A 28000-nucleotide genomic window follows, 5' to 3' on the forward strand; every position below is an offset into this window, starting at 1 on the left:
TCTGTGCTGCAGCACTGAAAACTAAAGGAGCTGGAAAATGTATTTATTTATTGTATCAGAACCGAATTGAGAATACAGTTGTATGTTATGTCTGCACTGTTTGTTTTTGATAAGGCCAATTGGCTAATCAATAAAAATTGTTGTTGTTATCGTTGTAATGTATAGAAAAACCACAAACAAAGTAAAACAACTTGGCATTATACTAAATCTCCTTTGACCAGAAGCTGGCCACTTGGAGTGCCTCTGATGTCACTGTGCATGTGGCAGGGCTCTGGCTGCATTGTAATAGGTGTTCTGTGGTTTGCTCTTTTCCACACTAGCATGCCGTGGACTCTGCTTTGTAGCCCCAATTCTTAAGGTTGTTTCTGCATCTCGTGGTGCCAGAGTGCAGTCTGTTCAGCGCGTTCCAACTTGCCCAGTCTTCTGTGTGCTCAGGGGGGAGTCTCTCATTTGGTATGAGCCATTGGTTGAGGTTCTGGGTGTGAACCTGCCACTTTTGGACTCTCGCTTGCTGAGGTGTCCCTGCGAGTAGCTCTGTAGATCTTAGGAAGCTATTTCTTGATTTAAGGTGTTGGCTTCCTGGTTGATATCCAAACAGAGAATGGGCCGGAGATGTCAATGCCTTGGTCCTTTTGTTACAGGCCGCTACTTCCCGATAGATGTCAGGTTGTGCAATCTCGGCAGTATAATTTCTCCAGTTTATAATGTTGCCACTAGAGCTAGAAAATTAATGATGTTATTTCAGAGTTTACCTACTCCAGTGCTGGGTTTGCTTAAGGGAAGGTTGTTGTTGTTCTTCATTCGTTCAGTCATTTCTGACTCTTCGTGACCTCATGGACCAGCCCACGCCAGAGCTCCCTGTCGGCCGTCACCACCCCCAGCTCCTTCAAGGTCAATCCAATCACAGTAGTTTTAATGATTTCTTAACTTGGACACTGAGCAGATGGCCTCATCTCAAAAGTCATGAACTTCACCTGCACCACCCTGAGTTTTCAGTACACAGAACTGAATCCAAACAATACCGTTTTGCACTCTTCCAGGAAGTTAAATTTGGTTCTTAATTATGTTGGATATTCCTCACCGTCGATTGCACTATGAGTGAGTGCACAAAATTAAAGCTGGAACATGTGTGATATATCTGTACCTCATTAAATTCTCTGTTTCTTTGCAGGTTTCCCTCTGAATCGGTACCTTTTCTCTGCCACAATGGCCCCCGAGAGCCTCATGATCCTCTACGAGGATGATTCAGTCGAAGTGCACTATATGGATGGCTCCAGGTTGCTCCTTTCGCCTTGTGGGTCTGAGTTTTTGTTTGAGAAGGCACCTCCTGCCTCTGCCCACCCCATGCAGCCTCCAGAAAGGGTTCGCCAGAGGACACCGTTTGCTATTAGCGTCTACCGGGTAAACAAGGACATTCATTCTTTCATTCATTCATTTTTCCAAACAGAGTGCCAGGGGGAGAAAAGGGAAGGACACCGTGGGATAATAATAAGGTGGTATTCGGGCGAGTTTTTTATCAGCTCAGAATTAAACTCCAAATAAAGGTTTGCAATTCAACTTGCATGAACATATGGCCAAAGCTGGCATTTCAGAAGAGTAAATAGAACTGATAACTTAATGTTTATAAAGAATCTGTACAAATATGCAGGCAACTCAAAGAGCAAATATACAGTGGACTGTCTGACTTTGTTGCTGCAATTCTGTTTATTTGCAGAATTATGGTTGTAAGAATTGTTGATTAGACAGTAGACCGTCTACTTTCACAAGGGTTGGGGCTCAAGATCCCCACAAAATTGAAAAAAAAACATAATTTTTTAAAAATCTGGGTTGTTGTAGGTTTTTTCAGGCTGTATGGCCATAGTCTAGAGGCATTCTCTCCTGACGTTTCGCCTGCACTTTGGCAATGTCAGGAGCGAATGCCTCTAGACTATGGCCATACAGCCCAAAAAAACCTACAACAACCCAGTGATTCCGGCCATGAAAGACTTCGACAATACATTTTTCAAAATAATTTTGTGTGTGTGTCTAGGAATCTCTTAAGTCCTCCTGCTTCTTGGCAGGGGGTTGGACTGGAGGGCTCATGAAGTCTCTTCCAACTCTATGATCCTATGATTCTAATTCTTTCTAGTTTAAAAGTTGACTATAAACTAGAAAGCATTATAATCCTAGAGTTGGAAGAGACTTTGTGGTCCATCCAGTCATACCCCCTGAATCATAGATAGAATCATAGATAGAATCCAGTCCAACCCTCTGCAAAGAAGCAGGAAAATCTCATTCAAAGCAGCCTCAACAGATGGCCACTCAGCCTCTGTTTAAAAGCCTCCAAAGAAGGAGCTTCCACCATACACCAGGGCAGAGAATTCCACTGCTGAACAGCTCTTATAGTCAGGAAGTTCTTCCTCATGTTCAGATGGAATCTCCTTTCCTGTAGTTTGGAGCCATTGTTCTGCATCCAAGGCAGCAGAAAACAAGCTTGCTCCCTCCTCCCTATGATGTCCCCTCCCTATGATAGCCCTCATGTCTCCTCTCAGCCTTCTCTTCTGCAGGCTGAACATGCCCAGCTCTTTAAGCCGCTCTTCATAGGGCTTGTTCTCCAGGCCCTTGATCATTTTTGTTGCCCTCCTCTGGACACATTCCAGCTTGTCAACACCTCCCTTCAATTGTGGTGCCCAGAATTGGACACCGGTTTGGGAAGCAATCAGCATACTGAAAACGGAAAGTGACTGCATGCACTCAGATGGTCAGAGGCAGAGAGGCTAGAGAAGCACGTTACATAGCGAGTTTCTAAGCCCAGAATTGAAACCGAAGAAGTGGGTCAGACCGTCCATTGCCTCAGAAGCTTCACTCCTTTTTTCTGGCAGTTAAAATACAGATTGTATTGACTTAAATAACAAGGACCTTAATTATTTCTAAACTCTGCTGACTTTTTCTGCCGTGTGGTGGGCTTTGGGTCCTTTGTAATTCTGCAGTTCTGTGAGTTCAAAGGCATGGCTCATAATTGCTGAAATATATAAATCAAACATATGTAAATATGTATATAAGTATAAATATTGCATGTGTACAATAATTATATAAATATAAAAACATTTTGGAAGAAAATACATGTTTAAAGGCTATTCCTGTTTTAGAAATTGTGTCTTTGAGCTAATCGGATGTTTTTGGTAACCTACACATTCTGATAGAGGCCGCAGTGGCGTAATGGGTTAAACCGCTAAGTTGCAGAACTTGCTGACCAGAAGTTCAGCAGTTCAAGTCCATGGGACGGGGTGAGCTCCCGCTGTTAGCCCCTGCTTCTGCCAACCTAGCAGTTCGAAAACATACAACTGTGAGTAGATCAATAGGTACTGCCTTGGTGGGAAGGTAACGGTGCTCCATGCAGTCATGCCAGCCACATGATCTAGGAGGCTTCTATGGACAACACCGGCTCTTTGTCTTAGAAATGGAGATGAGTGCCCATCCCCAAAGTTGAACTCGGCTAGACTTAATGTCAAGGGGAAACCTTTACCTTTGCCAATCTTTTCTAGGTGCAGCTTTTGCGAGCGTTAGATTTCCGGAATCAATATGCTGATCATCCTTATTTACCTTCAAGTATTATACCTGCTGAAAGGAAGAATGTAAGTTTTGATTTGTATCTTTTTACAGTTACAAAAAAGATTACAGCTGCAATGTTAATTGATTGATGGTCAATCCTTTTCTTGATTTAAAGATAACATGAAATAATTTGTTTCTTTCAAGTCTGAATTCCTGGAATAGATACCGTATGTATGTAGAAGAAGGCAAAATAGAACCTCCGGGCCGCATTAATCTCCTAAGGCTGTTTTTGTGGCCCATAGGTTCCTCCAGACATGATAATTAATTAATTAATTATTGGTGGCCCTAAATGGCATTAATGGCCTGGAGCAGTGTTTCTTTAAAAGGAAGTAAACAGGCCTCTACCAGACTTTGAAAAGCCTGTAGAAAAAATGCTATTGTGCCCCCCCCCCAATGCACCACACCTTTAAGGCAATTGTAATCAAGGATTTATCTTTATTTTTACCCCCTGGAGAGTGTGATAGAATGGTGAGACTGTTGTTATTGTGAGATTTCATTATTATTTTTATTATGTTTAAGTTTATTTATGCCCCGCTTTTCTCTCCACAAGGAGATTCAAAGTGACTCTAAACCAGTGGTTCCCAACCTGTGGTCCATGGACCACCAGTGGTCCACAAGAATGAAAATATGACTCGCAGCCTCACCATTACTACACCGTTGCCTCGAAAACACGCAGCAATGAGAGCGACTGGTCTCACGTAACCCTCTTATAGTGCCGAGGCAACGGGGATGTCGGGGAGAGGGGAGAGGCTGACTACCCACAAAAGATTACTGCTACCATCAGCTCTAGATTATTAAATATGGTTTTCTGTAGGTGAGCAGATGGCGACTCCTGGATGGCATATGTTCTGTATCAGAAACTAGAGTTGATGCGGTCTATCCAATGCAGTTTTCTGAATCAGCACCCCAAATAACCAAACTGAATCTAAAGTTGACCAAAAACCAATTCGTAACCCTTTTGGTACTAATGTTGGAGAGTGGTCCCTGGTCAAAGTGGTCCCTGGCCAAAAAAAGGTTGGGAGCAACTGTTCTAAACCAATTTTCTCACCAACTTATTCATACCTATCAATAGGTAAGTTAAAGAAAGCATTAGGACTCCTTAAGTCTTTTCTATCACAGACTGGAAGGGCCAGGGTTAAACTGTCATAGCTGGAAATGTCTCCCTGCCTGCAAAATATAACTGGTTTTTCAATAATTATGTCAGTCTTTTTAAATTGCCAAACTTCAGGCACAGATTTATGATGAAAATGACATTGTGTTGAAAACCGAATGGCTCTGCTTTCCCCTTTTCAGGTTATTTTCATGGATATCTCTGAAGCCAAGTGGCCCGGTCCTGATAATGCCGAAGGGACAATAGTTGTGCAGAATGGCAATGTGACAGTCACCTCCTTAGATGGACACGCTTGTCTCTTCTTACCGGAGCTTCAGCAAGAATTTACAGTAGAGTTTTTATGCAAAGTCAGCCAGAAGGTTTTGACCTCATTGCCACCTTTGGAGAAGAACTGCAGTAAACTGATCCAAGATTGTTCTGGAAGATCGAGCCAAAATGCTGCCTTAAAACTGTCTTCTAAGCAGTTGGCAACTAAAGGAAAGGACAATATCCCTAGTGCAGAAAATCCTGTTCAGCAAAGCGATTCAGGATGTATGAAGCCAGATGGGATTTCAGGGGCTTTCCAGAACTCTTCGTCTGAATATTGTAGAGTTACACAGCATATGTCTGTGTCTTCCTGCCCCAGAGAATGGGAGTCCCCTTTGTCATTGGCATTTATGTTTTGTCAGTCAGCTCAATCTGAGGAAGCCAGCAAAGAAGGTGATTACTCCAAGTGGGACACATCTAGGGCAATCACCCATTTACCTTCAGCTTTGCCTCTCAGCTGCCATGCTCCATATTTGCACAGGTACATTATTTTTTTCTCCAGGCTGAACATTTCTTGTTCTGAAATCTGAAATACTCTAAAATTGTCCACATGGGTGGCTGAAATAGTGACACCATTGCTTTCTGGGTTTTCTAGGTGTTTTAGCTAATACATCTGTGTTTTATTCCCAAATGCCAGGTGATCTCTTTCAGTAACTTCATATTGGATATAGATAAAGTGTAAGCACAGGGAGCCACAGCTCTGTTAGGGAATTCAGGCCTCTGAAATATCATCATGCCTGAAGGAACTCTCTCTTTTTCCTTTGAATTCCATTGCATTGTTTGTTTACAGCCTGCTGTTTCTCCAGAGATGTATTGCATCGTCACCATGCTGATAATCTTTTACTTAGGAAAACAAGAAAGATATCATAATGACAAACTGTAATAGGAAAGAAAGCAGGAGTCATGCTTAACTAAAGCAGATATCTGAGGATCCATGTTTGCTTCCAACCCAGGCATGGGCAAACTTCAAACTTGGTCCCTCCAGGTGTTTTGGACTTCAACTCCCACAATTCCTAACAGCCCCAGACCCCTTCCTTTCCCCCATCAGCTGGAAAAGGAAAGGGTCTGAGGCTGTTAGGAATTGTAGGAGTTGAACTCCAAAACATATGGAGGGACTAAGTTTGCCCATGCCTGTTCCAGCCTCTCAAGAAGACAGCCAAGGTGTAAGCTCCCCAGTTGAGGGTGAAAGGGAGGTCAGAGCAGACAAAAGATAGTTTAGAAAACACAATCAAACTTTCCATCAAACACAATTGTCACCTCAAATATCAAGGTGCAGTGTTGATAGAATAATACTGTTGGGTTTAAGTAAGAGAGAATAATATCAAAGTGTATCAATACAGTCAGTCCAAAGATTTGACTGTATTAATACACTTCCACGGATTCTACCATTCACTGCTTGACATTTTTTAAATTTATTTATTTATTTATTTATTTGATACACTTGTATACCGCTAATATCTCAGCCTGTGCGGCGACTCATTGCGGTTTACAACTTGTTAAAATGCAATAGTCACTTAAAAATATAAAATAAGATATCAAAATACAAGACATAAAACATACATAGTATGAACATACTTAGTATCGGGCCACCAATACAAGTCGGAAACATCTCATAGTTAAAATCGTAATTCAGTTCGTTATCCTTGGTTGCAAGTCCATGGTCAAAATAACCTTACATCGGAAATTAGTTAAAAACTTGCTCGAACATCCAAGTTTTTAGATTTTTCCGAAATGCCATTAGCGAGGTGGCTGATCTTAGTTCAATAGGGAGGGCATTCCAAAGCCGGGGGGCCACCACAGAAAAGGCCCTATCTCTCGTTCCCGCGAGCCGCACCTGTGAAGCAGGCGGGATGGAGAGAAGGGCTCCTCCTGAAGATCTTAGGGTCCTGGTGGGCTGATAGGCCGAGATACGTTCGGATAGGTATGTAGGGCCAGAACCGTTTAGGGCTTTAAAGGTCAAAACCAGCACTTTGAATTGGGCTCGGTAGCTGATCGGTAGCCAATGGAGCTGGTACAGCAGAGGAGTTGTGTGCTCCCTGCGCCCTGCTCCTGTTAATACCATGGCTGCCGCCCGTTGGACTAGTTGAAGCTTCCGGGCCGTCTTCAAAGGCAACCCCACGTAGAGAGCGTTGCAGTAATCAAGGCGGGATGTAACCAGAGCGTGGATTACCGTGGCCAAGTCAGACTTCCCAAGGTACGGTCGCAGTTGGCGCACGAGTCTTAACTGTGCAAATGCTCCCCTGGTCACCGCCGAAACCTGGGGATCCAGGCTCAGCGATGAGTCCAGGATCACACCCAAACTGCGAACCTGTGTCTTCAGGGGGAGTGCGACCCCGTCTAACACAGGCTGTAACCCTATACCCTGTTCGGCCCTGTGACTGACCAGGAGCACCTCTGTCTTGTCTGGATTTAATTTCAATTTGTTCGCCCCCATCCAGACCGTCACAGCGGCCAAGCACCGGTTCAGGACCTCGACAGCCTCCTTAGTAGCGGGTGGAAAGGAGTGACAGAGCTGGACATCATCTGCGTACAGATGACACCGCACCCCGAAACTCCGGATGATCTCGCCCAGCGGCTTCATGTAGATGTTAAACAACATGGGGGACAATATTGAACCCTGAGGAACCCCACAAAACAACGGTTGTGGGGTAGAACAGGAGTCCCCCAGTAACACCTTCTGAGACCGACCCTCGAGGAATGACCGGAGCCACCGCAAAGCAGTACCTCCGAGGCCCATTCCTGCGAGGCGTCCCAGAAGAATACCATGGTCGACGGTATCGAAGGCTGCTGAGAGGTCGAGAAGCACCAACAGGGACACACTCCCCCTGTCGAGCTCCCGACGGAGATCATCCACTAAGGCGACCAAGGCTGTCTCGGTACCATGTCCCGGCCTAAAGCCAGACTGCGCCGGATCTAGATAATCCGTGTCTACCAAGAATGCCTGGAGTTGTGAGGCCACCACACGTTCCATGACTTTGCCCAAAAAGGGAAGATTGGAAACAGGCCGATAGTTTACCAATTGAGTGGGGTCCAGTGATGGTTTCTTCAACAGCGGTTTTATCACAGCTTGCTTTAAGCTGGCTGGAAAAATGCCTTCCCGAAGGGAGGCATTAACCACCACCTTAACCCACTCGGCCAATCCCCCTCTGGCCTCCTTTAGAAGCCAGGATGGGCAGGGGTCTAGGATGCATGTAGTAGCTCTCATTCCTCCAAGCACCTTGTCCACATCCTCGGTTTGAACCAATTGAAATGAATCCATCAAAATCGGACAAGCAGATGCTCGTGTTACATCCTCAGAGACTGCCGTTAATGTGGCATCCAGTCCAGAGCGGATCAAAGCGACTTTGTCTGTAAAGAACCGAGCAAAAGCTTCACAGCGAGCTGCCGAGTCATCAGGGCACCCATCCTGGATGGTGGGTTTTAAAAGGCCTCTGACAACCCGGAACAGTTCAGCCGGACGGTTCTTTGCAGACGCAATAGAGGCCGCGAAGAAGGTCTTCTTAGCGGCTCTTATTGCCGCGGCATATGACCTTAAAAAGGACACAAACCGTGTTCGGTTTGGCTCGCTCGGATCCGAACGCCACACGCTCTCTAGTTCCCTCTTCTTTCGCTTCAACACCGCCAGCTCCTCAGTAAACCAAGGGGCTGGTTTAGCTCGGCTACTTGAGAGGGGACGTTCTGGAGCGATCGTGTCTATTGCTCTAGTCATCTCCCCATTCCAGAGAGCGACCAGGGCATCAACAGGATCACCAACCGAGGTGGCGGGGAATTCCCCAAGAGCCATCAGGAATCCCTCCGGATCCATAAGCCTCCTGGGGCGGACCAATTTAATAGGTCCTCCACCTCTGCGGAGGTTAGGGGGTGCAGTAAGTCTAAAGCTGACCAGGTGGTGGTCGGTCCATGGCAACGGAGAGATGGATAACTCCTCAACACCGCCACCTTCCTCCCATCCCTGACAGAAAACCAAGTCCAATGTATGTCCAGCACTGTGGGTGGGGCCAGATACTTGTTGGGACAGACCCATGGTCGCCATGGTAGACATGAAGTCCTGAGCCGCTCCCGTTAGGGCAGCCTCGGCGTGGACATTGAAGTCCCCCAGCACAAGCAGCCGTTGGGACTCCAATGCCAGGTCCGAGACTACCCCCGCTAGCTCAGGTAGGGAGACTGTAGTGCAGCGAGGTGGACGGTACACTAACAGAATCCCTAAACTGTCCCGGTCACCCACCCTCAGGTGGACGCATTCAAAATTTGTTGACTGCGGGATGGGGGTCCTGGTCAGAGAAATGGAATCTCTATAGACTACTGCAACCCCGCCTCCCCGCCCTCCGGATCTCGGTTGATGCTGCACAGAGAACCCGGGTGGACAAAGCTGGGTCAAGTTTACACCTCCAGCTTCGTCCAGCCAGGTCTCTGTGATGCACGCCAGATCTGCCCGTTCATCCAGGATTAAGTCCTGGATGAAAGTTGTTTTGCCATTGACAGATCTGGCGTTCAACAGCACCACTTTCAATCCCGAGGGACCGCCATCCTGGTTACACCTACTTACCGTATCAGGAGACCGGTTTGGAATTACTAATCCCAAAATGCAAAGGTTGATTTTGTCATTTTATATAAGGGAAACCATTTTATTACACCATTGTATACAATGGGACTTGAGCATCTACAGATTTTGATATCCACAAGGAATCCTGGAACCAAGGCTCAGCTGATGCCAAGTGACCACGCTACTCTCACCAGAGCCCAGCCATGTTTTAAAGGAACTGTTAATTGATTACACTATAACACAATCATTAATAATATTCATAGTTTTTCAGCTCCTGGAAAAAATCTTGCACAGGTTCAAGTAGCTAGAATAAATAAATAAATAATTTATATCCCGCCACCATTTCCCTGAAGGAACTCGAGGTGGCTTACAAAGCACTCCAGGATGCACATATAACATACAACAGGTAAAAACGGTGCAAAAGTATAAAACAAGTCACATAAAATTATAACCACAACCCTTGTCAACACATGTAAAATAGAAACAAAATAATACAATTTTAAAAACAACAGTAGATAAAACTAACTGCTATCAATTTACAAGATGTCAAGTGTCAGCTTCATATGGGCCCATTCAGCCTACTCAAGGTCAAAGGCCTGTCTGAACATCCATGATTTCAGGTTGAAATGGAAGGATTGAGGGGTGGGGGCTAATCTGATCTCTTTTGGGAGGGTATTCCAAAGCTGGGGGATGCCACAGAGAAGGCCCTCTCTCTGGTCCCCACCAACCACGGTTGAGACAGTGGTGGGACCGAGAGGAGGGCCTCCCAATCTATCTTAGAGCCCGCACTGGTTCGTGAAAGAGATGCAGTCATGAAGAAAGGTTGGACCCAAAGATTTCTTCACTATTAATAAATTGGTATCCATCTATTTTTGAAAATAGTTTTCTTAGGCTGGAACTGAGTCTCCAGTTATACCCGGAATACGTCTCACCAAACACAGTGGGACTTCTTCCTGGGTAAGAAAAAAAACAAACAAGAATGAAGTTCAGTTGCAATTGGACAGAGGCTTAAAGGCAACATTTATTGTATGTTTCCTGGTTCTTTTAAGGATTCCAGTTGGGTTTTGCATAATGTTCTGTTCCTTTGATCCACAGGTGGAATTTCACCAACTTCTTCCAACCAAAACAGGAAGATAGTAAACATTATTTGCACTCTCAGCCAATCAAAGTACTGTGGAGCAAGGACGTCATTTACAGGTTTTAAAAAAAAAACCAACAAAAACTTGTATTGTGTGTTTGCATTTGAGCACAAACATGATTGTTGACATAGAAAGTTTTTAAAAATGTGAGCTGTATTTCCTTAGTTAATTTAAAGAAAACTGGTTTAGGCAGCACTTGCAAAATTATGTTTAAATATATAATAATAAAATAATAAACTTTATTTATACCCTGCTACCATCTCCTGGAGGGACTCAGAGTGGCCTGCAAAGCACTCCAAGGTGCAAACAGGAAAAATACAAAAATTGCAGGAAAAAAAAGAACACCAAACAATAACAGCCTACATAAATATCTCACTTCACAAAACCCCATGGTAAAATCAATAAAATACAGCAATGGCAGGTATAAACAACAGAAATCAATCTCAGTCATGTAAAGTTCTTGGTGAAATATATGGGTCTTCACATATATTCATTAAAGAAAATTAAATATGATCAAAGGCTTGTTGAAAAAAACATGTCTTCAGTTGTATATGGAAGACTTGGACAGTGGGGGCTAGCCTGATCTCCCTCCACCGAGAAAGCCCTCTCTCTTGTCCCCACCAACTGCACTTGAGATGGAGGTGGTACCAAGAGAAGCACCTTCCCAGTAGATGTCAGCGCCCATGCCAGTTCATAGAAAGAGATGTGATCTTGAAGATAGGCTGAACCCAAAGTGTATAAGATATATATTAGCATGGATCTAGAATTCCTTGGATTAGACCCCCAATTTGGTACTAGATTCAATGCAACCTTGGTACTAGAGTCAATGCAACTAGAGTCATTGCAACCTTTGAAAATCTGGTCTGAAGGGCAATGCAGAAGGGATTCAGTTGAAAGAAAGGATGGATGAGAAACAGAAATGTAATGGAAAGAGGGCTGCTTCTAAAGTTTCCTTTTGACTAGCATATTTTTAAGAAGTGAGTTATATATATTGTAAATTTTCTAGTTTGATGCAAGATTTGCATATGTTTGCATAGGAATAAAAGTAAAGCAGCAAGTACATTCACTATGGAAAGATCAAAGTGTAGAAATGAAATGATTTTTTTCTTATGTGTTTGGTTTATTATAATTCAATTTGCTTCTGTGCAAGAAAAGGCAGAATATTAATAAAATATTAAATTAAATATGAAATTAAAACTAGAACCACAGTCTAGGCCAGTTACATATACTGATACTTAAATCCTGCTGAACTCAATGGAGTGAAAACCCAGAAAATTATATTGTAGCAAGTGTGACTTCCACCCAGTGAACATGATTATGATTGTGGTTATATTTATAGCACATCCATTATTTTCTGTGGATTGCTGGCCCCTGTTCAGTCCCTGTTCAGTCAGTTTATTTACAGTTTTCCCACATAATATCCCACAGTAATAAATGATGTAGAGAGTCTAATGAAGCATATTTTTTTCTTAGATTTTTTCTTAGAACTAAAAGCATAGAAATTTACCCAGGTGATGGATCAGTTTTCAAATCAGAAGGTACCTTCTGGGGGAAATATTTCACTCGTTATTATATCCAGGAGCAAACAAAGCAGGCAAGTGGCGGAGTTTTAAAAAAAAACTATTTATAAAATGAATTAATAAAGTTGGATGTGGATATAAATTACAACAACGGTTTACTGGTTGGAATTACGATTATGTACCAAATATACTACATTTTCCTTTTTATGCTTTTTTTTTTTATCTTGAGGGATGAGATGAGACATAACATGCAGAAATTTGTTTGTTTAATATATCCATTAGTAAATGGATATAATGGATATATTAGTATGGACTGGCTTGCTATTGAATGGACAAGTTGTTAAAACCAGCTGTTAAAATCATAAGTTAACAAATGTGTTCTTTGTGTTTGTTTTGCGGAATTCCTGAAGCAGGCTAGAACGTATTATGATGAGGAAAACTAGGATTTAAGTACAGCACTTATAATTATTAGAATGGGACTCATGCTTAGTGTTCATCTAAATATACTTTGTTTTTTTTTCCCTCAAGAGAGAAGAAACCACATATTCTGTAAGCAGTCTGCCTCCTGATACACCTGGAAGCCTCTATTCTGTGTGGGGCATTATTACACAAGCAGTAAGGTGAAATAGTTTGGCTTTGTACTTTGAGGGGATACTTATCCATTACTGATTAATTAACGACTGGCCTGTATTGTTGTTGTCGTTGTGTTCCATCAAGTCTTTTCCAGCACACAGCAGCTCTAAGGGGCTGAGAGTGTGTGACTCATGCAAGGTCACCCTATGAGTTTCAGTGGCTGAGCAGGGAATCAAACCCTGGTATCCAAAGTCATTAAAACATTTGCAAAATTAGACATTGATGATTACATAGGAATGTATTATATACAGAGGGAAGCATTCAGCCAACAAGGTAGTTGCCTTTTTAACTTGTATATAGATTTGTTCGTCTTGTCTGTCTTGTTTGTCAATTTGTCTATGTTGTAAAACCTTTTCCAGTAAAAATAAATTAAAAAAACAAACAATCACTCCTGACACGACAAAAAAAGAAAAAAAAAGAAAAAAGAAACTGTGCAAAAATTCATCACAGGACCAATATAAACACAACACATTCAGAATTCTTAATTCAATATAAAATGCCAAGAAATGAAAACCATAAAGCCAGGTCAACTTCAAATAGAAAAAAAAAGAGTGATAAAAATTGTGCAATACTAAAATGACAACCTGGGAACACTGAAAAAGTATTTGGTTGGGGCTGAAAAAGTATTAGAGTAGATACCAGGCAGACTTCCTTGGTGAAGCCGCTATTGAAATGGTTTTTCAAAATTAAAACAGCTTCAGATGTTGATTACAGAGAAGACATCCGTATAATTGGGAAGCATATTATGAAGGGCTTAGAATTAGGTCTAGAAAAGGCCCAGATGGAGCAGATAGAATATTAAATAAGGCGGAGTACTGGTATGATATATTATACTCCACCTTCCCATTCTTATTTCTTGCCCTGAAGAAACTACAGGTTTTTATTATTTGCCTAGGATCCTGAAGTGTGTGTGAGGGTGGAGCCAGTTTCCCGTAGTACTTCATAAGCGACTGGTATACATATGCAAGTTCAAATCTTCATCCTAAATTATTATAGTTCACAAATTGAGCCAAAGCCACAATAATTAAACAGCTGGGAGTCAGAAAATTTTGTCAATCTATTGCCAATCAGTGTGTTATCGAAGGCTTTCATGGCTGGAATCACTGGGTTGCTATGAATTTTCCGGACCTTATGGCCATGTTCCAGAAGCATTCTGTCCTGATGTTTCACCCATTCTGTCCTGATGTTTCAGAGGTTTGTGAGGTTTGTTGGAGACTAGGCAAATGGGATATATAAACACTGTACTCATGAAATATTTTATTTTATTTTTACCTAGAGTTCTTCAACACGATCTTGAGAACATCCTGTCATTAACACATAATTTCAGTGCCTGCTGCTGGAAGATGGTAAGTAAGTGAAAAAATGGATTGCTTTGTTCAATAAGGATGGGCAGCTCTGGCCTTCTGAATGTTTTTGGGCTGCATCTTTTGGCAGCCTAGCCAGGATTCCCAATAGTCATCAGTTATTATAGTAATGGTCTGTGGCTTTTCGATATCAGGGCAGCCACGTTTCTTTGCCCATTATAAAAAAGTGCCTGAACTTTGCTTTCAGATTAAGATGCCAGGCTGTTGGGAATTATGGGAGTTGAAGTCCAAAACACCCAGGGGGCCAAAGTTTGCCCATGCCCAGTTTAGATGCATATCCCTAGGAAACATGGAGATTCAGAGCAGGCGACAATATTGAAAAAAAGATGGAATCATAGAGTTGGAAGAGACCTCATTGGCCATCCAGTCTAACCCCCTGCCAAGAAGCAGGAATATTGCATTCAAATCACCCCTGACAGATGGCCATCCAGCCTCTGTTTAAAAGCCTCCAAAGAAGGAGCCTCCACCACACTCTGGGGCAGAGAGTTCCACTGCTGAATGGCTCTCACAGTCAGGAAGTTCTTCCTCATGTTCAGATGGAATCTCCTTTCTTATAGTTTGAAGCCATTGTTCCTTGTGATAATCTCCATGGAAGCAGAAAACAAGCTTGCTCCCTCCTCCCTGTGGCTTCCTCTCGCATATTTATACATGGCTATCATGTCTCCTCTCAGCCTTCTCTTCTTCAGGCTAAACATGCCCAGCTCTTTAAGCCGCTCCTCATAGGGCTTGTTCTCCAGACCCTTGATCATTTTAGTCGCCCTCCTCTGGACACTTTTCAGCTTGTCAATATCTCTCTTGAATTGCGGTGCCCAGAATTGGACACAATATTCCAGGTGTAGTCTATCCAGAGCAGAATAGAGGGGTAGCATGACTTCCCTAGATCTAGACACTATGCTCCTATTGATGCAGGCCAAAATCCCATTGGCTTTTTTGCTGCCACATCACATTGTTGGCTCATGTTTAACTTGTTGTCCACGAGGACCCCAAAATCTTTTTCACACGTGCTGTGTGAAAAAGATGTGCGTTTTTAAAGGATCGAGGAAAATGAGATAAAATTAAAACTAGAATGACTTCTGAATTTAACTGGGAAACAACACCATAAAATCATGAAGTGCATTTCAACCTGTTGAAATTAGGGGAAATGTCTGAGAAATCATCATGTGATAGTGGGACATTCATCTGGTCACCTAGTAGAGCTGGATTTTACCTCTATGCCTGAGGTTCCTTGTCCCTGTCTTGGACCATGATCTAAACCTTTGAAATGGCCAATGAGTATCAAATACTAGCATTAATATGTACATTTGTATTGAACTTATTTTTGTCCCATGTGGTTTCTTTTGTAATAGTCTCCTGAAACTGGTGGAGAAGAAATGCTGCCAGTCCCTTTGGCTTCAAAGTTTTTTGCTAATGTGGGAAGATTATTTGCATATTCGGATAATAAAGTACATGTTGTTTTTAATGATGGAATGGCCCTGAATATGATGTGGGATTTTCATTCTCGTGATGGAGACACACAGGTGAGACTTATTGGGAGTTGGTTTAAATTATGCTGTGTCTGAAGGGAGAATGCACCCTGTTTTTCCTCTCTGTAGAATGTGTATCGAACATGTGAGCGACCCCAATGTGACCGTTGCCTTTTTCATTTTCACTACGTTGATATTCTGCTAATGGAGATAATAAACACACCAGTACTGGAAGATTTAACATGTTTATTAACTGGCAAAATGTCATAAAAGCAATTCTAATATTCTGGATCAGAGGTGGGAAACTATGGGAGATTTGGGGGCCACATTACTCTCTAAGAAAAAAGCCCCTAAATGTCCCCCAGCACACTGTATAGGTTGTCTGAAGTATTGTCATTATGAACAATCTGGATAATCTTAGAAATTAAAACAAATACAATAAGTGCTGAGAAGTCACTTCTGGTTTCTTGCCATTTTAAAAGAATTCCTTTCCTGAGCTAATTTTTTAATATATTTATTTACAGTATTTATATTCCGCCCTTCTTACTCTGAAGGGGACTTAGTGCGGATCACAGAACACATATATGGCAAACATTCAGTACCGTTATACACTGACAAGACAGACAACTGTACATAGATAGAAGTATATATAGGCTTTCCCATCTTTGGCATCTTGGAGGCTGTTCTCAGTTCTGGCTGCAGGGGATGCTCTCGCTCCATCTCCCCTGCTGAAGAGCTTTGTTTGTTTGTAAACTTCCTTCTTGATCGAACTGCCGGCATTTTCAGGCATTTCCTTGTGGGTGTCTTAAAGACCTCCCTGCTTTAAAGCAGTACCTATTTATCTACTCACATTTACTTTCAAACTGCTAAGTAGGCAAAGGCTGAGCTGAAGGCCAGGAGCTCACTCTGACCTTGGCTCTGAACTGTCAACCTTTTGATTGGCAAGATTTACTACAGCCGGCGGTTAACCTGCTGTGCTAAAACCTGGCTCAATTTCCACATAAAATAGAAATAAAACCCATAAAGCAAACTCATATCTTGTTCAACTCCTGAGAGTCCTGGTGAAGCAATAGCAGAGACAGTCCTTTTTTGTCCAGTTTGCAGCACCTTGTCAGCCTTTCTGATCTGCACTAAGCTCACCAGGGCAAGTCCATAAGGCTTTCTATAGTCAGATAATAAAGTAAGGTACAAGAGTATTTGAAGTACAGTCAGCCCTCACATTTGGTGGGTTTAAACACACAGGACCCCTATGAAAGTGAAAAACTGTGAATCAAAAATGACTGTTTTATTGTGTTTCTTGTCTCTTGGTATAAATCTCAATAAATACTTAAATATGTTTTTGCTTAAGAGAAGTCCTCTTCAGGAATTTCTAAGTCCTTTTGTATGATTCTGTAGTCAATTTCTGCTGGAAGGTGAGCATAGAATCTCACTGGAGGGAATAAATTTTTTTTAGAGAGAACATCAAATCCATGAATGATCAATTCTGCAAAAGTCAGAACCACAAATATAGAGGCAACAGCATTTCATTTCTGATTATATGCTTTTCCAGTAGGTGGCAATCAGGCAACTTTTTAAGAAACTCGACTATTACAGCAAAAGGAGAAAGAGTTTTTCATGCTCTTGGAAAACACTGGTTTGGCTTCTGAGTTCACAGAAGAATTCGTCTCCATTGGGCTTCCAATCTGTTCTTAGGCATAGTAGAACTGTTAATCCACCCATCTGACTTCAGCTTTGAAACAGAAAACCAAACATAACTTTAAACAAATTATGGTGAACAGAAAGGAGCCAAGAGGGAAAAGTATCGTATATGCTTGAGTATAAGCCAAGTTTTTCAACCCTTCTGGATCAGGGCTGAAAAAGCCTCCCTCAGCTTATACTTGAGTCAAAGTTATTTATTATTTTACTTTATTTTTATTATTTTAATTAAATGTATTATTTGACATTATTATTATTACATTTACATTAAGTAAAGGTAAAAGTTTTCCCCTGACATTAAGTCCAGTCGTGTCCGACTCTGGACTTAATCCAAAGAACTCTAATCCAAAGAACCAGCGTTGTCTGTAGACACCTCCAAGGTCATGTGGCCGGCATGACTGTATGGAGTACCATTTACATTACTTTATTCTAGTATTATTTTTGCATTTATTATTTTATTCTATTTATTATTATTACAGTTATTACATTAATTATTTTACTCTATTATTATTGGAAGGATACATAAGCACAGTATTTATATTCCGCCCTTCTTACTCTGAGGGGGGGTGTTGCGCCAGCCGAGGGGCCCCCATAGAAGTGGTGGTGGGGAAGGGGAGATGCGGGAAAAGGAGACCATTAATTCGGCCTAGGGATCGTGTAACAACATTAGTGATTCCAAACCGGTCTCCTGATATGGTAAAATGGTGTAACCAGGATGGCGGTCCCTCTGGATTGAAGGTGGTGCTGTTGAACGCCAGATCTGTCAATGGAAAAACAACTTTCATCCAAGACTTAATCCTGGATGAGCGGGCAGATCTGGCGTGCATCACGGAGACCTGGTTGGACGAAGCGGGAGGCGTGAATTTGACCCAGCTTTGCCCACCAGGTTTTTCCGTGCAGCACCAGCCGAGATCCGGAGGGCGGGGAGGCGGGGTCGCAGTTGTCTATAGAGATACCATCCCTCTGACCAGGGGCCCCATCCCGCAGTCAACAAATTTTGAATGTGTCCACTTGAGGTTGGGTGACCGGGACAGAATAGGGATTCTGTTAGTGTACCGCCCACCTCGCTGCACTACAGTCTCCTTACCTGAGCTAGCGGGGGTGGTCTCAGGCCTGGCATTGGAATCCCAGCGGCTCCTTGTGCTGGGGGACTTCAATGTCCATGCCGAGGCGGCCCTTTCAGGAGCGGCTCAGGACTTCATGTCTGCCATGGCAACCATGGGGCTGTCCCAGCAAGTATCTGGCCCCACTCATAGTGCAGGACATACATTGGACTTGGTTTTCTGCCAGGGATGGGAGGAAGGTGGTGGGGTCGAGGAGCTGACCATCTCTCCGTTGCCATGGACCGACCACTTCCTGGTCAGATTTAGGCTCACTGCGCCCCCTAACCTCTGCAGAGGTGGAGGACCCATTAAGTTGGTCCGCCCCAGGAGGCTTATGGATCCGGATGGATTCCTGATGGCTCTTGGGAAGTTTCCCGCCGCCTCGGTAGGTGATCCTGTCGAGGCCCTGGTCACTCTCTGGAATGGGGAGATGACTAGGGCAATTGACACGATCGCTCCGGAACGTCCCCTCTCAAGTAGCCGAGCTAAACCAGCTCCCTAGTTCACTGAGGAGCTGGCAGTGATGAAGCGAAGGAAGAGGGAACTAGAGAGTGTGTGGCATTCAGATCCGAGTGAGCCAAATCGAACACGGTTTGTGTCCTTTTTAAGGGCATATGCCGCGGCAATAAAAGCCGCAAAGAAGGCCTTCTTTGCGGCCACTATTGCGTCTGCAAAGAACCGTCCGGCTGAGCTGTTCCGAATTGTCAGAGGCCTTTTAAATCCCACCACTCAAGGTGGGAACCCTGACGATTCGACTTCTCGCTGTGAAGCTTTTGCTCAGTTCTTTACAGACAAAGTCGCTTTGATCCGTTCTGGTCTGGATACCATGTTAATGGCAGTCTCTGAGGATGTAACACGAGCACCTGCTTGTCCAGTTTTGATGGATTCATTTCAATTGGTGAAACCCGAGGATGTGGACAAGATACTTGGAGGAATGAGGCCAACCACATGCATCCTGGACCCCTGCCCATCCTGGCTTCTAAAGGAGGCCAGAAGGGGATTGGCTGAGTGGGTTAAGGTGGTGGTTAATGCTTCCCTTCGGGAAGGCAAGTTTCCAGCGAGCTTAAAACAAGCTATAATAAAACCGCTGTTGAAGAAACCATCACTGGACCCCACTAAATTCGACAATTATCGGCCAGTTTCCAATCTCCCCTTCTTGGGCAAAGTCTTGGAACGTGTGGTGGCCTCACAACTCCAGGTATTCTTGGTAGACACGGATTATCTAGACCCGGCACAGTCTGGCTTTAGGCCGGGACATGGTACCGAGACAGCCTTGGTCGCCTTAGTGGATGATCTGCGCCGGGAGCTCGACAGGGGGAGTGTGTCCCTGTTGGTGCTGCTCGACCTCTCAGCGGCCTTCGATACCGTCGACCACGGTATCCTTCTGGGACGCCTCGCAGGGATGGGTCTTGGAGGTACTGTTTTGCAGTGGCTCCGGTCATTCCTGGAGGGTCGATCTCAGAAGGTGTTGTTGGGGGACACCTGTTCAACCCCACAACCATTGTCTTGTGGGGTTCCTCAGGGCTCAATATTGTCTCCCATGTTGTTTAACATCTACATGAAGCCGCTGGGGGAGATCATCCGGAGTTTCGGGGTACGGTGTCATCTGTACGCGGATGATGTCCAACTCTGTCACTCCTTTCCACCTGCTACTAAGGAGGCTGTCCAGGTCCTGAACCGGTGCCTGGCCGCTGTGACGGTCTGGATGAGGGCGAACAAATTGAAATTGAATCCAGACAAGACAGAGGTACTCCTGGTCAGTCGCAAGGCCGAACAGGGCATAGGGTTACAGCCTGTGTTGGATGGGGCCACACTCCCCCTGAAGACGCAGGTTCGCAGCTTGGGAGTGATCCTGGACTCATCGCTGAGCCTGGATCCCCAGGTTTCGGCGGTGACCAGGGGAGCATTTGCACAGCTAAAGCTTGTGCGCCAGCTGCGCCCATACCTTGGGAAGTCTGACTTGGCCACGGTAGTCCACGCTCTGGTTACATCCCGTTTAGACTACTGCAATGCTCTCTACGTGGGGTTGCCTTTGAAGACAGCTCGGAAGCTCCAACTAGTCCAACGCTCGGCAGCCATGATTTTAACAGGAGCGGAGCGCAGGGAGCATACAACCCCCCTGTTGCGCCAACTCCACTGGCTACCGATCTGCTACCGGGCTGAATTCAAAGTGCTGGCGTTGGCCTTTAAAGCCCTAAACGGTTCCGGCCCAAGCTACCTATCTGACTGCATCTCTGCCTATGAACCCATCAGGAGTTTGAGATCTTCCGGGGAGACCCTGCTCTCGATCCCGCCTGCTTCTCAAGCTCGGCTGGCGGGGACGAGAGATAGGGCCTTTTCTGTGGTGGCCCCCCGGCTTTGGAACACCCTCCCCATAGAGGTACGATCAGCCCCTTCGCTGATGGTGTTTCGGAAAAGATTGAAGACATGGATGTTTAAACAAGCATTCGGTTAATCCGTTGTAACGAATTGTGATGACTAAGGATTGGTTATACACGGACGATGAATTTTGGATTACGATTCCAGTTATGAGATGCATAGGATTGTTATTGGTGGCCCAATAATTTGTACTGTATATGTGTTTTATGCTTTTAACTGAATATTGTTTTTTAAATGTTGTAAACCGCAATGAGTCGCCGATTTAGGCTGAGATATTAGCGGTATACAAGTGCATTAATAAATAAATAATAATAAATAAGCACATTTACATTGAAGAAGGTTAGAATAATGGTTTAATCAGACAGTCTGATTTTACATTACAGTTTTATGTAAATGTTTTTGAATATTTACATAAAAGTGTAATTTAAGATAAGTCTGTCTCAACTGATGTAATTTCAGATAAGACTGCCTCAGTTAATGTAATTGTATTGGTATCTATTTTTATTTTGGAATTTATCAGTAGCTGCTGCATTTCCCAACCTTGACTTATACTCAAATCAATACGTTTTCTTAGGCTTATACTTGAATATATACAGTAATCAATATCTTCATTTTTCCTTCCAAGAGACCTCAGGATGCAAACACAGGTTGGTGCAAGCTGACTTCTCCTGATGGAGCTCAGCAACTTATCCAGATAGATCAACCTGGGCTTTATGAAAGGTACTTGGATATTTTTTATACTTTCAGAAAATTCTGCATAATTCTAACATTAAAATGTTTGGATTTACCTCAAAAAATATAGAGATCCTTCTCACCAAATTACATCACTACTGGCAAAATTATTTTCTAACATCCCAAATTTTGGGAGGTCCACCAATTTGTAATTCTCTATGGTGCTACAAGATCCTTTTGCATATTGATAGTCCAGATTAATATGGCTATATCTTTGAACAGTAAATTATACAACATTTTATATCAAAGGTTCATGATATCTCGGGCTGCTTCAGTCAGTGGACATCTTTGCCTTTAACTGCTGTTATGGGTCATACCTAGACTGGAAATACTGAGAAAAATGGAGAGGGGGATCTGTATCTACAAGGGTTATCCGGAAAGTAAGGTTACAAAGCATGTAGCTCTTGCAAGGAATTTTCTTGGGGGAAGTTGGTATCACTGCTGTGTAGCGGGAAGCCAGTGGAAGCTAACGAGCAGCACCAGTCTTCAGTAGCTCATTGACTGCCGTTGTGGTGAAGGCTAGAGATGAATATCCTCATTCCGTTTCCCTCCAAGTGCGAAGTCCGTGCTGTAATTTGCTACCTAAATGCTAAGGGCATGAACGCCACTGCAATTCATCGCGAAATAGTTTCAGTTTATGGACAAGACAGCATGTGACAAAATGCGTGTGGAATATATTGTGAGACCATGAAGAAACTTTGCAGAGCCATTCAAAAGAAACATCGTGGGATGCTGACGGTGGGAGTCTGTCTCCTTCATAGCAATGCGCGTCCACACACCGCTCATGCAACACAAAAGTTATTGACTTCATTTGGTTGGGATGTTTTAAGGCACCCTTCTCACAGCCCTGATCTTGCCCCCAGTGACTATCATCTGTTCACTAAACTGAAGGAACACTGTGGTGGAAAACACTTTCCCAATGACAACGAGGTGAAAATCAAAGTGATGAACTGGCTGAAAAAGGCAGAGGGAAACTTCTATGAAACTCATCCCACGGATGACAAAATGTATTGAATTGAATGGTGATTATGTGAAAAAAAAGGATGTAATACCTATGTTACAATCCATGTAAGTTTTATTAAAATATGTTCTTTGTATTTTAAAAATATCTTGTAACCTTACTTTCTGGATAACCCTAGTATTTCCAGGTTTGATTAGGAAAAGGGCTTTCCCTTTCAGTGGTTAAAACAATCCTCCTTTCCTAGAGGTCTCCAGTGTCAAGTTCTACAGCGTATATGCATTGAGGGTCTCTGTATGAAATTGAAGGTCATAAGAAATGGCCCTGGAGGCCACGTTTAATCAGGGTTGCAGTCTGCTCACTCCTGAGCTACCCCACTTGCTTCTGTTCCCTTGCTCTGAAAGATAGAACATAGGGCTAAAACTGTGCCATCCGTTGCTTAGAAGGGCCTCTACACTGCTCTGATACCGCCTTGTGATTAAGTCCACAAAAGTTACTGGCCTACTTTTCTCCTTGTACATACCTTTTCATTTATATAAGAAACTGACAGAGAAAGAACACTTCTTTCTTTCTTTCTGTGCTGGGTATAGAGAAGGGAGTTTGATATATACAGCATGGTCTCTGAGTCACAGAGGGAAGTACAGCTGCATGGTTTCCACATAAAGGTTGGAAGAGGGGTGCTAAACTTCCTACACACCTAACATAGGAACACCATCAACCCCCATGGTCTTTCCAGGGTCAGAGAAGGCTTTAAAAAAGCCCTCCATCATGTCCGTGAAATAAATGCAGTCAGCTACTAAAAGAAGATAAGTACCAAGTGTTTGATCCAGCAGCTCACTCATCTGTATCTTCTTCTCAGATGTGTCATGCAAAGCAAGTAGTTAAATAAAAAGCTACCCGTCGTTATTTTCGACGATGGCAGTACAAAAGCCAGTATTAGTAGATTGGTGGTTGTACAGTGGTTGACCCTTGGTATCTGTTCCAGGAGCCAGCCACCCTCCTGTGAATACTAAACTCCCTGGATGCTCAAGTCCAATGTTATACAATAGCATAGTACCATGGTGTCCCTTAAGCTATAGCTATACTGTACAATTAATGTGGTTTGACACCACTTTATCTCTCATGGCTCAGTGCTATAGAGATTTGTGAGATTTGTAGTTTGGAGAAGCACCAACCCTTTAGCAGCGAAGGCTAAAGACCTTGTAAAACAACAACATCCCAATTCCATGTCATTGAGCCATGGTTAAAGTGGTTTCAAACTGCATTAGTTCTGCACTGTAGATACACTGTTATATAAAATGGCAAAATCAAGGTTTGATTTTGGGAATTTATTTGGAATATTTTCAAGCTGTGGATAGCAGATACAGAGGGCCAACTGTACATAGGCTGAGACATGATGGCCATATATAAAATATGTGAGAGGAAGTCATAGCGATGAGGGAGCTGGATTGTTTTCTGCTGCCCTGGAGACTAGGATACAGAAGAATGGCTTCAAACTACAGGAAATGGGATACCCCCTGAACATTAGGAAGAACTTCCTAACTGTGAGAGCTGTCCAGCAGTGGAACTCTGACCTGGAGTGTAGTGGAGGCTCCTCTCCTTCTTTGGAGACTTTTAAGCAGAGGCTGGATGGCCATCTGTCATGGGTGTTCTATATGCAATTTTCCTGCTTCTTGGCAGGGGATTGGATGGCCCACAATGTCTCTTCCAATTCTTTGATTCTATGATTCATTACTCCGCCAAAGACTACCATTTGTAGGCATTTCTGCTTGAACTTTCAAGGTTTGCTTTGGGGCCACATGTCTGAGAGGAATCAACAAAGGCTCCGAATGTCTGAACATCTTTAGAACAGAGCTTGATTTATTCTGAAATGTGTGCATGCCGAGAGTAAGAGACTTGTGCCCCTGCTACAGCTGTCATGGGTATTCAATGGCCTCATTTAGTGAAATAACACATTGTCTTCCTTTCTAACGCAGATACATTACAACAGCAGTAGAGTGGTGCAGAAACTTGAATGAGGACAGAGATAAATGCACTGAAACAACGCATCTTATTCCTGAAGAGAACTGGTATTTTTTCCCATTTCTTTCACTAACAAAAAACGCCTTCTGCAAAATCTGCAGTGCTTGTGTGAAGGAGAGAAGCCTTCTGTTAGATTCATTACCTTGAAGGCCTTTCTATAGCAACAGAGCTATTTTTCCCACAAAAGAGACAGCATGTTCTGCCAACAGTTGACAAGTTGTCCAATATTTTGGTACCTAAATGTGTTGAGGAAAAAAGCAACAAAAATCCCTCTAGCATTTGTGAGTGATCTTATTTCCTTGTTTTATTTAAAACATTTTTACAGTCAGGATGCTGTAAAATAAAACAGTAGCATCAATATTGTAATATAAAAAGAGGCAATAAATACAACTGTCACCATCCCATTCTTTGAATGCCAGGGTTGTCAGATTATGGGGAGGATATGCCTTGCTGGATACAGACTATTTATCAGTAAAGCCACAGGGAAATTACAGAAGCATTTGTTGTTATTTGCTATTGAGGCAGCTTTGACTTATGACAACCCCATGGCATTAACTCTCTGTAAAATAGACGGTAGTAGGAAAAGGAGAAAGACCATGTGAGAATAATCACAACCCTGAGCTTGCAAGCACTGAGCGAGGCTGTTGATGACCACTGCTCATTAAGGCTTCTCATTCATTGGATCATTAACAGCTCTATACAGGTGCCATAAGCTCAGGGTTGTGACTTCCATTTTTGAATCAATCCATCTATGATGTGGTACTTCCTTCTTTACCAGGCATCGTTGTGTTCTCCAAAGAGTCATGTCTCATGTTATGGCCAAAGTACAAATCTTGCATAAGCTTAAGTATAATGCTACTGAGGGGAACTTTCCTGGGTGCTAAATTCTTGAACCCTACTTATACCACCACTAAAATAGACCTCTTTCTTGTACTTAAGATAGTCCATTTGCAGTTATGAAGTAAGTTGGAGCCACACTTGAGGAGCAGATATTAAAACCTAGGCAAGCTAATATACTATTCAATAATCATAATGGTTGTATCATATTGCGTGTGAAGGATAAATGCTGTAATTGTTCACCTCTCAGGGGGGAATACATCTTTAATTTCTATAAAATTGTAGTGGTGAGCAAAGTGAAATGGCACTTCCAGGAACAAGTTCTCAGTTCTATTTTTATTTTATTTTTAATAGGTCCGTTGCTGCCGAACTGGAAAAAATTAAAAGATTCAATTGTATCCTTTGGGGACATGTTTTGAATACTACCAGTAGGCCTTTTCTATACATTGTACCAGTTTGTGAGTCAAAGTAGCAGTAAGGTATCTGTAAAACATCACAGCTCTTTTTGCATAATTGTGTTTGCCATGTGCTCAGCTACTAATTGTAATAGAAGCTTTCAGTATTTTTGTTTGTTTGCTTAATCGCTTATTTAATTTGGCTGTTTGTATTTGCACAATACCTTGTATCCATTGGAGGTGTTTTGTACTGTGATCCCGTTGATGTCTGGTAAGACCTCATTGAGTCCATGGGACTTACTCCCCATTGAGTCTTTATATTATGCATGCATTGGATTCTGTAATGGTAACACAAACAATGCAGAATAACTGTCGGTTACTCCTGTTGGTTGAGTTTTGCTCTTAACGTCATTTCTTCCTTAACTACACAACTACAGTCTTAGTGGAAAACAGCAATATTCCAAATACGATTTCTGCTGTGAAAAGAACTCCATCTGTCAACATAAATATGCAGAACGGTTCGGAGGCAATCTTTTTATCTGAGGATATTGATGAAAAGAGCATAGCTGATACTTTACACAGAACATCAAAGATAATCAGTGATATTGACTCTCTTTTATCTTCCTCCACAAAGCCAAGCATGGCCAAAAGCATTTCACATGATACTGCCTTTCATTAGCTTGACCTGCAAAGGAAAAAAAGAAAGAAAGAAAGAAATCAAACTTCACAGTTAAAAAGTAAAATGATTTGTCCTGATTTTGCTACTTTATAAATAATCAAAGCATTTTCATAATGGAGCCAAAGGTGACAATATTTCTTTTTCTAATATCAAACATGGCTTTTAAAAGGTATTCATTAATTAAAATGTAAGATTCAATAATAATTTCTGACATACATGAAAATCTTTCTGCATGAACTGAATTTTCCATTCTATTTCTTAATAACACAGTTTTCTAATAGGGGTGCTGTTGATCAAGAATAGACAAGGAAACCTGTAAAACTATTTGAAAGATAATTCCTAAACATCTTCTCAGCTAGATCTCAACATTTTCTTAAACTTTCCATTCTGTTATTTGATTGTCAAGTAAACATAGAGCAATGTTCGATTGCCACCTTTATTTATTACTGTTATGGACTTGCAAAAGATTTGTTCTAGTTTCATTGAGCCAGAATATGGTTTATCCTTAGTCGGGTATCATTTGGGCTTTCAATGCATCAGTTATTGCAACCACAATGTGTGTTTTTTCCCTAAATGAATGTTACTAATAAAACATTACAAGATGAAACTCCTGAGTATTCTATATGTTTCAAAATGATGCCATACCATGACTTTTATGCCTGGTTGACCAATTTGTCATTTCTCTTATTTTATAATTTGCATAAAGCAGGAAGTTCCTGGAGCAATATTTCTTATTCTTTCCAACAGGTCCTCTGCAGCAGAACTCTTGCCTTGCTTGTCACTCTCATGCAGACATTTCAAATATGTATGTATATGTCTGTCTCAGAGCCCCTGCCATGAAGCCAGGATCAAGAAAACTGCAAGAGAAATGTTGTATAACAAGGAAGAAAACCAGTGGCTTTACTGCTTTACAGAACCTTTACAGAAAACAGGATCCCAAGTGATAATTTTAAACCAGTATTAGAAGAATTAATGAGGAACTAAAGTGTTGTGTAGTGGTTTGAGTGTTGGGCTGCAACTCTGAAGAACAGAGTTTGAATGCCCGCTCAGCCATAAAAGCCCATTGGGTGACCTGGGTCAAGCTGCTCATTATTAACCTCAAGAAACATCATGAAAAGGTCATCATAACTCAGAAATTACTTGAGGACATAACACTTATCTTTGTGGCATTCCAGACATTGGTGTTCCCAATACTCTATACCAGCTTTGATCAATCGGTTTATCCTAAAGTAGCCCCCAAAATAATGTTCAGGTCTCAGGGAATCTGTTACATAAAATAGATATATGAACAACTCCAAAATATTTTTTCAACTCGGTGACCCTTTGCACAATTGTACTCTACTATATTAGCTTACTTAATTACTTAGGCGATCCCTCGTTGTCCGAGTATGATTAGCTAGGGTTGATGGGAATTGCTGCCAACAGCATCTGGAGGCTACATATTTTCTCACACTTTTAACAGTTTAGAAAACATGTTCCTGAATAATACTTGCAAGAAACAGATGGAGAGAGCAGTTGGCCTCATGTCCT

The 28000-nt window shown here is 42.5% G+C and overlaps 1 protein-coding gene across 1 annotated transcript; it reads left to right on the forward strand.

Annotated features, from left to right (window-relative positions):
* Positions 1 to 1174: 1174 nt before the first annotated feature.
* On the forward strand, positions 1175 to 26665 carry C2H5orf34 (chromosome 2 C5orf34 homolog). The gene is made up of 12 exons (XM_067464612.1): positions 1175 to 1401; positions 3525 to 3614; positions 4885 to 5489; positions 10647 to 10748; positions 12164 to 12284; positions 12739 to 12830; positions 14120 to 14189; positions 15554 to 15724; positions 21473 to 21567; positions 24514 to 24606; positions 25751 to 25791; positions 26229 to 26665. Exons 1-12 carry the CDS (start codon positions 1207 to 1209, stop codon positions 26468 to 26470), a joined length of 1917 nt encoding a protein of 638 aa, XP_067320713.1. The 5' UTR covers positions 1175 to 1206; the 3' UTR covers positions 26471 to 26665.
* Positions 26666 to 28000: the final 1335 nt, after the last annotated feature.

This window comes from Anolis sagrei, chromosome 2 (assembly GCF_037176765.1).
Source record: "Anolis sagrei isolate rAnoSag1 chromosome 2, rAnoSag1.mat, whole genome shotgun sequence".
Lineage (NCBI taxonomy): Eukaryota > Metazoa > Chordata > Lepidosauria > Squamata > Dactyloidae > Anolis > Anolis sagrei.